Source organism: Phasianus colchicus, chromosome 1 (genome assembly GCF_987193195.1).
Source record: "Phasianus colchicus chromosome 1, bPhaCol1.hap1.1, whole genome shotgun sequence".
NCBI lineage: Eukaryota > Metazoa > Chordata > Aves > Galliformes > Phasianidae > Phasianus > Phasianus colchicus.
Window position 1 is genome coordinate 55847225 of NC_143436.1, and position 12723 is coordinate 55859947.

The following is a 12723-nucleotide window of genomic DNA, read 5'->3' on the forward strand; positions in this document are numbered from 1 at the left end:
AGGCCCTGCTAAAAGACAAACATCCCAGCTGTTGTGCCATGCCACATGTCTGGCATGCAATGAGAGACTCCTGGAGAACATCTGATCTCCGATCATGTGGAGTGATCCCTGATGGGCAGCCCACCTGATGCTGAACACACACAGCCACAGGAAGGCTGAGCCAGAGACAGAGCACAGATGTGCAGGAATGAAAGTTGTGGCTGAATCAGGAGAAGGAGGGCTGCTAATTCAATGCATGTTGCTCATCTCCAGCGGGCACAGATAAAAACAATATGCTGGAGTGCTCTTATGGGGACCCGGGGGGGCTGGCTAGTCCATATGCCAGGACAGGGTGAGTGGGTGGGGGGTGTGGAGTGAGAACGCCCCTTTGGCACAGCATCCAGGGGAGGGAGCTGGAGAAGAGAATGGGTTTGCCTTTGCTTGCTCCACTTTAAATACCTTTGCACACAGTTCTGGCCACCGTGGTAAGGTCAGAAGCTTTACTTGCAGTCTCTCTGTGTGAGCATTGTCTCCTCTTCACCATGGATGCACAGCACTGCAAGATGAATGGAGACTCCTTCCAGGTGAGCAGCCTCTCTCTAACCCTGACCCTAACTGTAACCCTGACCCTAACTGCAACCCTAACCCTAACTGCAACCCTAACCCTAACTGTAACCCTACGCCCACGTGCTTGGAAATCTTGTTCCCTGCTCTCCAAGATGCCCATGGTGGGAGAAAATAAGGTGCATATCTCATGCTTTGCAGCCCTTGGTTGCCACTGTTATCCCTTTTGGCAGCTGGTGGTGTTGTGCTCACAGACATGCAGTGGGAATGAAAATGAAAACATTACAAAGGGGAAAGGAAGGAGAGATGACAGAGAATGGACAGAGGTCCTTGCATATATGGCAAATAGAAGAAGAAGCAGAAAAGACTGGCAGCTAATTAGAGGTCTCTTAAACCCAAATAATGAAAGCAAGCTGTTAAAGTGAAGCAGCTGGAGTTATGTGCAGAGCTATTTGTTAGCTTTTTGCACTCTGACAACTTTTTTGTGACTTTGAACCCTTTGTTTTGGAAAATTCAGGAAAATTCTGAAATCCATGTCTTTTGGTTATAGGCACTGTAGTTACCGCAGGAGCAAGTGATGTTAACTTGAGGACGGCATAGTTAATTATTAGGACAACATTTTGTCCTGCACAATGCCTCTGATGGCAGAAAAAAACTTCAACACATGGAAAAAGAGCTTCATTTTCAGAAAGTGTCCTTAGGGATGGAGCAGCCAAGGAAGCTTGGTTTCCTACTGCTTTGTGTGCTGAGGTTGAATTTCCCCCCCAGAGTTGCTAGCCGTTCACCATGTTACTTCTCCAGGTTCTTTAATTGCTTGGTCATGGTGAGATCTGTGGGAGCTGAGCATCTAAATGAGAAAATGGACACTTAGTGGCTTGGAAACTAGTTCCGTTTTCAGAAGTAACTGAGGAATCTTATTTTCTCTGAAATATCTTTTTCCTTTTTCTTTTCTCTACTATTACATCTACTACCTCTGGAACTTAAGACAGAGAGGTGAAAGTTTACTCTCTCTGAAACTGCAGGCAAAACTTTCTTTAACTTCAGCAGTTGTGGAATTTGCTCTGAAGGGCTTTACTTAACCAGCTTGGAAATGGATTAGAAGGCTGGCAGGTCTGTGTTATTGTCCTCCAGTACAGCCATGTGTATTAGAAAGGCAATGCCTGTGCCAAGTAGTTAATGAAAAACTTAGATTTGTATTGCACTCAGGCAAACTGTCCTTGCATCTACACATTACTGATGTAAGAAATAGTGCTAGGTCCAGAAATGGATGTACCTATTCATCAACTTGTTCTTATTTTACTTCCTGGGAAGAGACTTAGTTGATATTTTTTTTTTTCCACACAACATTTATAGATCACATATAGCAGAATTTCAGTGACTATGAAACAATTTTTTTCAACTCTCAATCATCATCGCAGAAGTAAAAGAGTAGAATTGACCCAAAACTGCAATTAGTCTCTGTATGAGGATGAAAGACAAGAAATCAGAATGAGAACTGAGAATGGATAAACTGTAATCAGCAGTAAAATATATGTATATGTAGTACAAAAAGTTCAGCAGTAGATTTGGGTGCCTGTATTTATATGTTGGTTCCAGTATATGTTGCCTGAACATATATATATTGACAGATAAAATCTGGGTAACAGTCAGGAAATCAATCATTTTAATCTTCCTTCAACTTGCACTGAAAGCCTCTACCTCTGTGGACAGACTCAAACATGCACTAATTTTTGAACTAAGACTTCCCAGTGAACTACATTCAGATGCAGATGTGCAAGAAGTTAATGTGTCATCATGTTTGCAGAATTAGTGCTCAGTCCCTTCTGCAAAGGGGCTGACCTTATTCTTAAGCACTAACATAAACTAATTTACAGGAGTGGGAAAATGAGTGAAAACAGCCTTAAAGTGTCTATTCTCAGCAAATCCATGCTAGTCACCAATAAGAATATATCTGCCTTGGAAAGAAGTCTTCTGGGGCACTGAAGGTAATCTTATGGTGTAAAGAAATCTATTAATATCAAAATTACTCTGGAAACGAAACCAGGTAGAGAAATCTGTTGTTGCTCTTTGGCAGTGAATACTTACATTACCAGCAGCTTAAAAGACAGACCAAAGAATCAGCAATTATGTATTTTACAGAAGAAGATAATTCATTATAATGCTGCCTTAGGACATGTAGTCCCACCAAGAGCTTTATGGTTTCCAAGCAGCTGGATTTCATTATTAATGTCTACTACAAATACTGCCTTTGCTATTTTTAAGGACAATATAGGGAACTGAAACCCTTTATACTCTGATTTATATGTTAAATTTAGCAATAGCTATAATGAGGACAGATTCTGGCTGAAAATGTAGATCCTAATACGGAAAATTGGAAGGATAGATACCTTGAGTTGGGTTTTGACCTAGGACTTGTTACATCACACCTCTGTGTGTTACAAATGTTTGGTGTGATCTTTGAAATGCCATCCTGACATCATGCCCTCAAGGCCAGCAGAAGTTAAAAAATACAAATAAGGTCTTGCTGTGAGTTCCAAAAGTTTGTGGTGGTTGTACTTCAAATTACACTGATATTAGAAACGTTAAGCAACTCAGTGTTGCTCTGTTTTATCCTGAGTACTAATGAAACGGAAGCCAGGAGGTGTTTCACTGTAGCTGAAACCAAAGTAGAGTTATATTTCCAGTGTCCTCTGAGCTTGATACTCTTGAGAAGTAAAGCAGGGCAGAAATGGAGTGAGGCTGTTTTCATTTTTTACTACCTTCCTCACACATGGGACTTAATTTGAGAGAATATATTGTGTATCTCTACCATCATAAACAAGGGCATCCCCAAAGCAGTCCTCTTTCTCCTGGAAGCAACAGTTGTTTAAATCCTATTTAAAAGATCTTTATGTTCTCCTTATGTTGCTAATGCAGTGCAAAAGAGCAGTGGAGAAAAGCAAAACCAACTCCTGGGGTGAATTTAACAATTTTCTTTCTTGTTTCTTCCAGGAGTCCATGTACATTGAAGAGTCCTCAAACAAAAATGGTGTGATTTCTTTGATTTTCTCTTTGAAAGAAGAAGTTGGGGCACTGGCTAAAGTTCTGCGCACATTTGAGGTAAATATTTTTCTTCAAGAGACCCAACCAGGTCTTTATTTTTTTCCTATTGCGGGAGCATTTGCTCTGCATGTTCTCAATTCTATTTGATTGCCACTGTGGCATTCATTTTTTTTTCTGGAGTTGAAAACACTTGAAGTCCTGGAACAGGACTTGCCTTTTTAAGCTAAAAGCTTGATTTCAGGATTTTCATTTAAAACCTTTTACTGGCGTGAGGGTAAAAAAAAAAATGCTTTTTTTCCCCTACGTTTAAGGAGGAAGTATTCCATTGCAAGAGCTAAAGTAAGAGGCAGAAGTGAATTGGACAATAACCTGAGATTGACATTTGAGTAGGTACATGTGTAGAGAAGAAAGGCAAATACAGCCTGAGTATGAGCCATGTGGAATGAAGCATTTCTATATGGAGAAGTAACTATCCTCTAAGCTCCTGTTCACCTCAGTAATCTGACATAAGTGAGCCCACCACCTCTCCCTATTGGTAGTTCCACAGAGAGAGTAGGAGGGTACCTCCAAAACAGTATCAGAAAGGCAGTGTTTTGCAGTTTGTTCACTCCCAACATAGGATCTTGTACTGGCTTATTTGGAAAGCTTTATGGGAAAAAAAGAACCATTTACCTTCCAGGACACTGTGTGTCTGTTTATTCTTAAAGAAAAATTTCCCAGATGTCATGGATGCTGTTTAATAAGCATGAAATCCTTGCAATTCAGAATGGTTATGTTGCAATACATATGGTTATGTACTCTGTGCTCCCAAGCAAATACTCTCTGCTCGCAAGCAAATACTCTGTTACATTGGTTTTGCAACTTAAGGAAAAACAAACAACACATTATCATGTGTTTGTTGTGTCTGAAGGCAGTTCTTTCTGTAGAACACTGTAAGTTGTGGCAAGCATACTTTCCATTCATAAGCTGAATTGACAAAGAAATGAAATATTTGTGTTCTACTACAGATGAAAAAAATTATAAATTATATACCATATTTGACTCATTAAGATGAATTGGAATTCATACTAATAACAACAGACCTTGCCTAAAACTGTGAATTGACTACTGCAACTCAGTCCTGCAAAATGTCTGTATGTTAGCAGCATGTATGGCTTCTAACGAACTAAGGAGGTCTGATGATATTCTGTCATTAAATGCATTACCATGTTCAAAGCAAATTATTAGCATTTTTAAAGGAAAATTCTGGTATGGGAAGGAGATATGTAGTTGCCTATCAGCTGTAACATTTCTAGCCCCAAAGCAGGTACCTAAATGAGGCCAGCTAAATCATGGCTTTCAGTCATGACTCTCATGGCAGCCAAAAAGACAGAAATTCAGCTAAAGATGCCAGCACTTTTGAGTAGGTGGATTGATGATTGGACTAGATGCTTTTAGTGATCTTTTTCAATCTTATTGATTATGCAATTCTATAATTCTTTGACTAGTATCCCAGTGAGGTCAATTCTTTCTCTGAAAATTTACAACCTCCCCCCAGCACCAAGATTTACAGAAGACCTGGCATAGGTGCTCTTATTCAAGCTTTGCACCCTGTTGGCAACTCAGTAAAGAAACTGATGGATCTCTCCTTGTGTAAGAGTGAAGGGTCTTTATGTCTGAGGCAACTTCTTCTATTCCATTCCTGCTTGATAAAAACAGCTGTCAGATTTGAATTAGTGGTAGGAGTAGGTCCAGAGCCACTGTTGGTGGGCTCTTCTGTAGACTGAGACCCCCCACCTTGTCCCAAGAGATGGTTGTGGCCTAAGGACATGTGTCAAGTTGGTCTGAGAGTAGTGCTACAGAGAGGAGATGTGGGTGCGGCTCTTCTGTCTGTTTCTGCCTTGTGTAGCCATATGAAGTGGGAAAAAAAGAAAACAAAACCCCTCCAATATGGGATCAGACTGTCCCCTAGAGCATCAGCACTGCTGCAGCTGACAGCCTTTGCTGTGGTTTCATCTGACAGGTAGTTGGTCACCACACAGTAATTCACTCACTTCCCCCCACTTCTTGGTGGGATGGGAGAGAGATTAGGGGAAAAACAAAGTAGAACTCGTGGGCTGAAATAAAACTATTTACTAAAATAGAGAAAAGGATTATAGTTATGACTCTCTCTATGTAAATATATGAATATGTATAACCAGTGATGTACAAACAATTGCTCTCCACCCACTGACTGATGTCTAGCTAGCCCCCCAGCAAGTGAAAGAATGCCAGATTAACTCCCATCCCCTTCAAAACTCCTTCCACATGATGTCATATGGTATGGAACATCCCTTTTGCCAGTTTCAGTCAGGTGTCCTAATTCTGTTCCCTCCCAGCTCCTTGGGCCCTTCGCTGTGAATAGCCTCAGCTCTGTGCAACACTGCTTAGCAACAACTATAAACATCGGTGTGTTATCAACGTTGTTTTCCTTCTAGGACTAAAGCATAGCATCATACCAGACACTCTGAAGAAAGCAATTCTGCTAGCTAAAACTAAGACACCCTTGCAGAGAGATGAACCTCTGCAGCCACTTGCATCAGGGTTGGCTGCACATGGTGAATTCAGAACCTCCTGGTCATTACAAGGCTGTATCTGCCCAAGCTGTCAAGGCTTCTCTAGGAACTTGGGTGTGGGAATGCAGGAGGGGATCAGTGCTCTGCCCTTTTCTCCTGCCAGCTGGCTCTTGGGAGTACAAAAGAGGCTGTGTGTCTGGCTTTGAGGATTTCGCCTCTTCTCTAGCCAACCTATAAATCTACACTGAGCCTGGAAGGGAGGCGATGGCAGATTAAAATTCTGTAAATATGAGAGTACTGAAAAGAAATCTTCTCTCAAGAGAGGGAGGCTCAGAAGTAAGCTTCTGATTGAGAAATCAGGACATTAGAAGATACTTGAAAAAATGAGAGACCTAGCAGAGCCACCAGCAGCCAGGCTGCTTTTCTCCATGTAGATCTCCATGTGGACAAGAGCAGGTTCTTTCTCCTTGGTTTAAGAGCTGGATCAAAAATTTCTGTTATGTTGCAAGGACTGTTATATCGTTCTCGCATCCCTGCCTAGGATGCAGAAGCATCTGCTCACATCCAAGCTCACATCCTGCACGTGCTCCACTCTCACGCTGGGCTGACACTTGACCAGGTGTTAGCTTCTATTCCAAGTTGGCCTTCAGTGGAGCAGGAGCCTCAGGGGAGCTGCTCTGTTCTCAACCTGGCCCTGCCCCTGGGTAATAGAAGGCCCAGAAACAATGTCATATCAAGCACCATGGTTGCTCCCTAGTCTAGATCAGGAGCAAAACTCCAAAAGAAGCACCCAGTGAAAAGTTCTCAGATCCAAACACAGCTCAGATGAACTAGCTAAGCCTTCGCTGTGGGCCAGGGTGGACTGAAGGTAGGGACACCTCCTGTGCAGGCAGGTGAAGGCACAAGGCCAGTTACTACAAAATGCTCGTGTCACAGAATTACATCCTGGAACTGTGACACCAAATTTAAGGAATTTTAATGTGTCTTGAAAAATTGTTGGTTAGTGTTCATCCTACTCAAACATCCTTCAAAATTGCTCATGCAGCTGACAGAGTGCCACTTGCTCTCACATTTACTTTTGGCTCAGAGACCAAAGCTCTTGTTTCTGTTAAGGTCTTAGTTGCACAGAAGATGGTGGCTGTGGTAACAACTGTTGCTTTACATGTGTAGCTTAAGTTTTTTTCCTAAGGAATCTCCTCTACGTGCTCAGCTCCTTATGTCTGCTGACTTTATGTTCAAAATCTTCTTTATTATATCCACTTTTCTTCGTATTTGCTTGTTTCATATTCTCTCTAATGTATTTCAGTGTTAGGTCAATGCACAACTTCCAAAAAACACCCAAAAAAACGCAATAGCACCTCGATCATGTCCAGCAATATTAAAATCATTAATCCACTTTCTTTTCACACTACCTTCTCTGTGTGTATATTGGCATGTGGCAAAGATTTGCTTTTTGGTTAAATAATCAAACTCAATTATTTTCACTTGAAAAGCTTCTTAATACATAGTCTTTATCCATTTCACTGTGGATGCAGCTTCCCTGCGGGCTCTGCTTGGAAAATCTTCTGTCTTCATTGTAGGCTTGGGAGTAGTGTGCAGACAGCATAAGCTCATCATCAGAATCACTATACTCAATTTTAATAGGACCTTCAGTATATTATGGCACTACTGAATAAACTGATTTCTGGCTTATGGTATTTGAAAAGACAATAGCTAGGAAGCCAAAACTGGTATAAACATCTCAATCTAAAATAGAACATCCCATATAAGCAAAATATGATGCTTAAAATCAGGGAGACAGAATAGTCATTGTGGAGTTCTGTTTCTTTTTTGATTCACTGGACAAATAAAAAAAATACAGAATGTAAATTCAGGCCACAAAAATCTCCCAGATTTCTTATCAGTGTTGAAAAAGCAAAGCAGAGAATGTGGAGTTCAATCCAATGTTACACTTGATGGGAATGTTCATCTTCTCTATAGTGATAAATGCCTATTGAAATTGAGATCACTTTTTAAAACAACAACAAGGTGCCTTTTGAAAAAGAAAAAAAAAAGAAAAAAAAGAAAAAAACCAACAACCTGGCATTACCAAACTTGAATATATCAATAAAAAATATCAAAACTAAACTTTTCATTATATTAATAAAGGAATTTATAAATACATTTTTTCCTCTGAGGTTCTCTGATGGAATGACAATAATAGTAAACATTTCAGCAGTAAAATGTGTCAAACACTGTGTTGCAAAATATTACAAATTTTTTCAACCCGCCCTTAGGTGGGAGACTCCCATCTTCTCTTCCCTGACATGACCATCTCAAAACTGGAGCAGGTGTTCAGTACAGGGTCCAGCTTTCAGCTGTGTTACTCCCAGTGAGTAGGGCTCTAGCTCACAACCCCATTGATCTGCACCAAGCTCTCAGTGTAAATTACTACTCATTGGAGGAATGGCTGGGAGTGACAGGCTGCACTAAACAAGACCCTGAGCTTTCAGAGCCAGCAAAGATGACTCTGCTTTTTTTTTCTTTTTTGTAGCTTACTTTATTCATCGGAAAGTCCAAAGTGACTGTTATCTCTCCATCCATTGGCTAGGCATTGTCTCCATGGTGTTGTTTCTAAACCAGGAGAGGTAGGCATTCACTTTGGCCAGGGTGTGTATTGGAGATGCCTGCATTGATAGGTGAATACACAGGCCTGCCTCTCCACTGCAGCACGTCTGGACATCTACAACATGTTTTCCACGTGTGAATTTAGTGTTCTTGTTCTCAAGATTGTTCCACCTCTTTCTAGTGCCTGCGGAGCAGGGCTTCTTGATCAAGTGAATTAACAGGACATTTTATATAGGATAATGCTCTTTTTCTAATTATGTGTGGTGCCATATGCTCTCATGTCTGCTTTTTTATTTTTATTTTTATTTTGTGGCTATATTACATTGAACACTTCATGCTAAACTTCCATTCTGGAGAAGAAGTGCTGAGTGATGTAAATGAAGGGACAGGTGCTGATGGGGTCCCCTCTGGATCCCTTTGTATGCCAAAGCCTGCTCATGTAGTGAAGACTGTGGCAGATGTGAGGGAGAAAATGCAAAAGCTCTGTCTTTAGCTGAGAATCTAATCCTTGGACAGTAAAGTTGAGCACAAGTTCCTCAGTCTTCACTTTAGGAACCTGTGGCTGAAAGCATCTTTGCAACTTCCTAACTTCCATGATCAATGAAAATCAGGCAGTGAATTTCTACTAGTTCTATTAGTAAGCAGTCTGATCTAGCTGTCCTTCTCTGAAAGGGAGTTGGACTTGCTGAACTTTAAATGTTCCATCCAACTCAAACAATTCTATGAGTCTACGATTTTTCTGAAAGACTCTTCCTTCAGGAAGTCCTGGACTAGCATGTGATAAGGACTAAAAGAACTCATCACTTTTGTTGTTGCTGTTCTTGTATAAGGAATATAAGTAAATCCTTATCCTGGAAGATTTTGTTCAAGTTCTCACTGAATGTTCATTAACAGTGCTGTAGAGTTGTTGCTGGTCTTCCTCTAGTAACAAAGTGGGATCTCCTGATGAAGCCAAACTTATTTAAGTCAATGCTCATGTACACAAGCTGGAGACGGATTTCACAATGCTACTTTTCCATGTTCAGGAGCACTTAGGAATACAGAAACTGAAGGAGATACAAGTGCTACAAGAAGCATTAGTTCGTGGCATTTCTGGAAAGTACCCATCTCCACTCAAAGCTTCTCAGACTAGCTATGAGAACACAATTTTTACAACATTCAGTCCACTAAACTAGTTGAGGAAGGGACCAACTTTTGTTGCCAGTGACCTCTGCAAGATTGCTGATGTAGAGTAACATCAAACTGGCTGGATCCCAATGGTGTGGGGCTGTTGCAGCATAGGAGACGCTCTGTTAAGGTGGTACAGCTGGCATAATCTGGGGAAGAGGACAGAATTGCTCCATGGCACCTGAAAGGAAGCTAAGGAGGATTTCCAGCTGTGTGGAAAGATAGGCAGGGAGACAAGCAATCTTTCTGTCTCCTCTATTGCCTTTGTGGTGAATTGACATCCATATTGATAAACCCTGTCATTCAAAAATCATGACTTCAACAAAATAGGCTTTGTTTCAACTTGGTTTTTGAGCTCTCAGAACATCTCTTGAGATTTCTTTCTCTAATGGGAAGTGATAGAGATACAGTGAATTTGAATACTCAATGAAAGTTGAGAGGAGTGGGCAACAGCAAGAAAGTTTGAGAGACTTCTGAAGATAACTTCAGAGAGTCTGACAACACTGTACTTTTGTGATTTTGCTTAAATATTACAACTAAATGCTTCCCTTAGTCCTCAAGGCAGAATCTATTCTGTTATTCACGCTTGCACTGCTTTGAATCAAATGCAAAGTGAGCTGCTACCCCTCCTCTACCAGCACAGAAGTACTCCAGCAGGCATGTGGCTGTATCATGGATCACAACGAGGAACTCAACCTTTATGCTGGCCATAAACTTGAGGAGAAATAGGGGAACATCAACATGCTGCAAGTTCTTCATAAGTGTAGTGTCTATAATGGGTGAAATTCAGCAAAGGAATGCCAAATCTCGAGCTTTGTGTTCAAGTGATTTCTACCACCTCTAAAACAGTAACGGCAGGAGAAACAGGTATTAACAGTTTGGGTGTAAATCCAACATCAAACATGTGACAGACCAGATCTTCCAGAACTCAAGAGTCGGTTTCCAACAACAAAAATTAACCCAGAAATCTTGAAACTTCATTTAAAAAATGGATGTTTTGCCCTATCCTTGGAGGCACTAAGGCCAGGTTGGATGGGGCCCTGGGCAGCCTGATTTGGTACGTGGCAAACCTGCCCATGGCACAAGTTTGGAACTGGGTGGGCTTTGCGGTTGGGCCTTGAGGTCTCTTCCAACCTTAGCCATTCTTTCACTCTGTGATCTAGAATTTGTATTAGTTGTCTCTTGAGAACTTATATTGTAAAGATTTCAAGCTCTACTAAAAACACAGAGATTGAAAATTGCTCAAAATAAAACAAAAAGTGTCCCATTGATTTTTCTCAGGTAGCCATTTGGCTTCAGAAGTTAGAGGTTTAAATTATTGTAAAAAACTTCATGCCATTGCAAGATTCGACAATACCAAGTATACAGTTTAGAATGATGTGAAACTATGAACATTAGACACTAGATGGAGTACTTGGACTAGAATGAAATTGAGATTTTTAAATAACTCTGGTAATGGAACCATTGTAAGTATTTTGAAATTGGGGTTTGATTATAAATGCACAGCATATGACAGCCTGCTTCTATGAGAGAGATCAGAGATGTATGCTGCTGAATTCCTGCTTTGAAAACTGTCACCAGAAGGGTCCTCCCTTCAGCTGCTCTGCCGCTGTCCTGAAGCCTTCAAGCAAGGAATTAGTGGGTTGGTTTTGCATATCACTGAGCTGAAAGTGCCCCTTGAATAACAGCCAAAATGGCCTCAGATCCTGCAGGAAGACAGTTGCATTTGTCCTAGGTGTAAGGAAAGAGGTTACTCTCTCCATAAGATCCTTCTGTCCTCTAGTTCTCTCCTCTCCTCTCCTCTCCTCTCCTCTCCTCTCCTCTCCTCTCCTCTCCTCTCCTCTCCTCTCCTCTCCTCTCCTCTCCTCTCCTCTCCTCTCCTCTCCTCTTTTTTTCCAATCTCTTCTTTTTCCATGGTACTTTTGGAGTCACCGATACTTCCGCTGTCTTGTGCTCGCCCCATGGCTTGTTTCTTCATTCCCAACCCCAGCACATTCTCTCCATTTTGCAGGCACTACTGGTTGTGCAGCTGCTTGCTGAGCCCAGTTGGAGAACTGGTACAGCTCAATTACCTGGCCAAAAATAAATGCACGCTTTTAGGTAACCTGTGGGATATCTCACACAACCACGCTACCCCTGGGAGAAGGATGCTGAGTGGGGAAGAGAAGAAGGTGGTAACAGCTGCTGAAGAGAGACTCATATTATCACAACCTCTGCAAGAAGTTGGACCCAGTTCTCTTGTGATACTATGCAGGGTATAATGCCCTGATGCACCAGGTGATGCAAAGTGAATGTAAAGCAGCACCTCAGTGTGTTTGGCCCACCTTTTGCACAGAGATGTGTTTTACACTCTCTCTCCATCCCTGTTTAGTGGCTATGCCAAAGGGGTGCCAGCCCCATGTTACTGCACTGATCTCCATGGTGTGGCCATGGTGAAAGGGCCCTGTGCCTGCTCTCTGTCAAAAGCTTTCCAGCTTGGAGTTATTTGAATTTCCATCTCCCATCCAATCTGCCGCCCAGTCTCTCATTGCGCAGAGGGGACAATGGGCAGTCTGTTTGTGAAATGGGGTTTTGGAGGCCTAAAACAAATTGTCCTCAGGGCCCAGCACAGTGACAGCCATTCTCTGCCCGCAGACAGCCCCATGAGGACACTATCTCTCTAGAGCGGCAGTTGGTGGTGAATGAGCTTTTGACCTTTTCAACTTATTGTATTGGTATCTAGCCAAACAATTTAAGTTCATCTGTAGCGTGTGACACTCAGAAAACAGAGGAATGACATGCATGCTGTTTCCTACAAAGTAATAAACTGCCTTTTGTGGTGGAGTGAATG

General features: G+C 41.6%; 1 protein-coding gene across 2 annotated transcripts in view; it reads left to right on the forward strand.

The window, feature by feature from the left end:
* The first annotated feature begins 382 nt into the window (after positions 1 to 382).
* The window catches only part of PAH (phenylalanine hydroxylase), a 36199-nt gene continuing 23858 nt past the window's right edge, over positions 383 to 12723 (forward strand). Inside the window, exons 1-2 of one of the 2 annotated variants that reach the window (XM_031589738.2) lie at positions 383 to 563; positions 3535 to 3642. In XM_031589738.2, coding sequence (XP_031445598.1) covers positions 522 to 563; positions 3535 to 3642 — 150 coding nt within the window. In that variant the 5' untranslated portion in view covers positions 383 to 521. Of the gene's footprint in view, positions 564 to 3534; positions 3643 to 12025; positions 12171 to 12723 lie in introns of those variants that run through there. The other variant, XM_090143731.1, reaches the window with a different exon arrangement.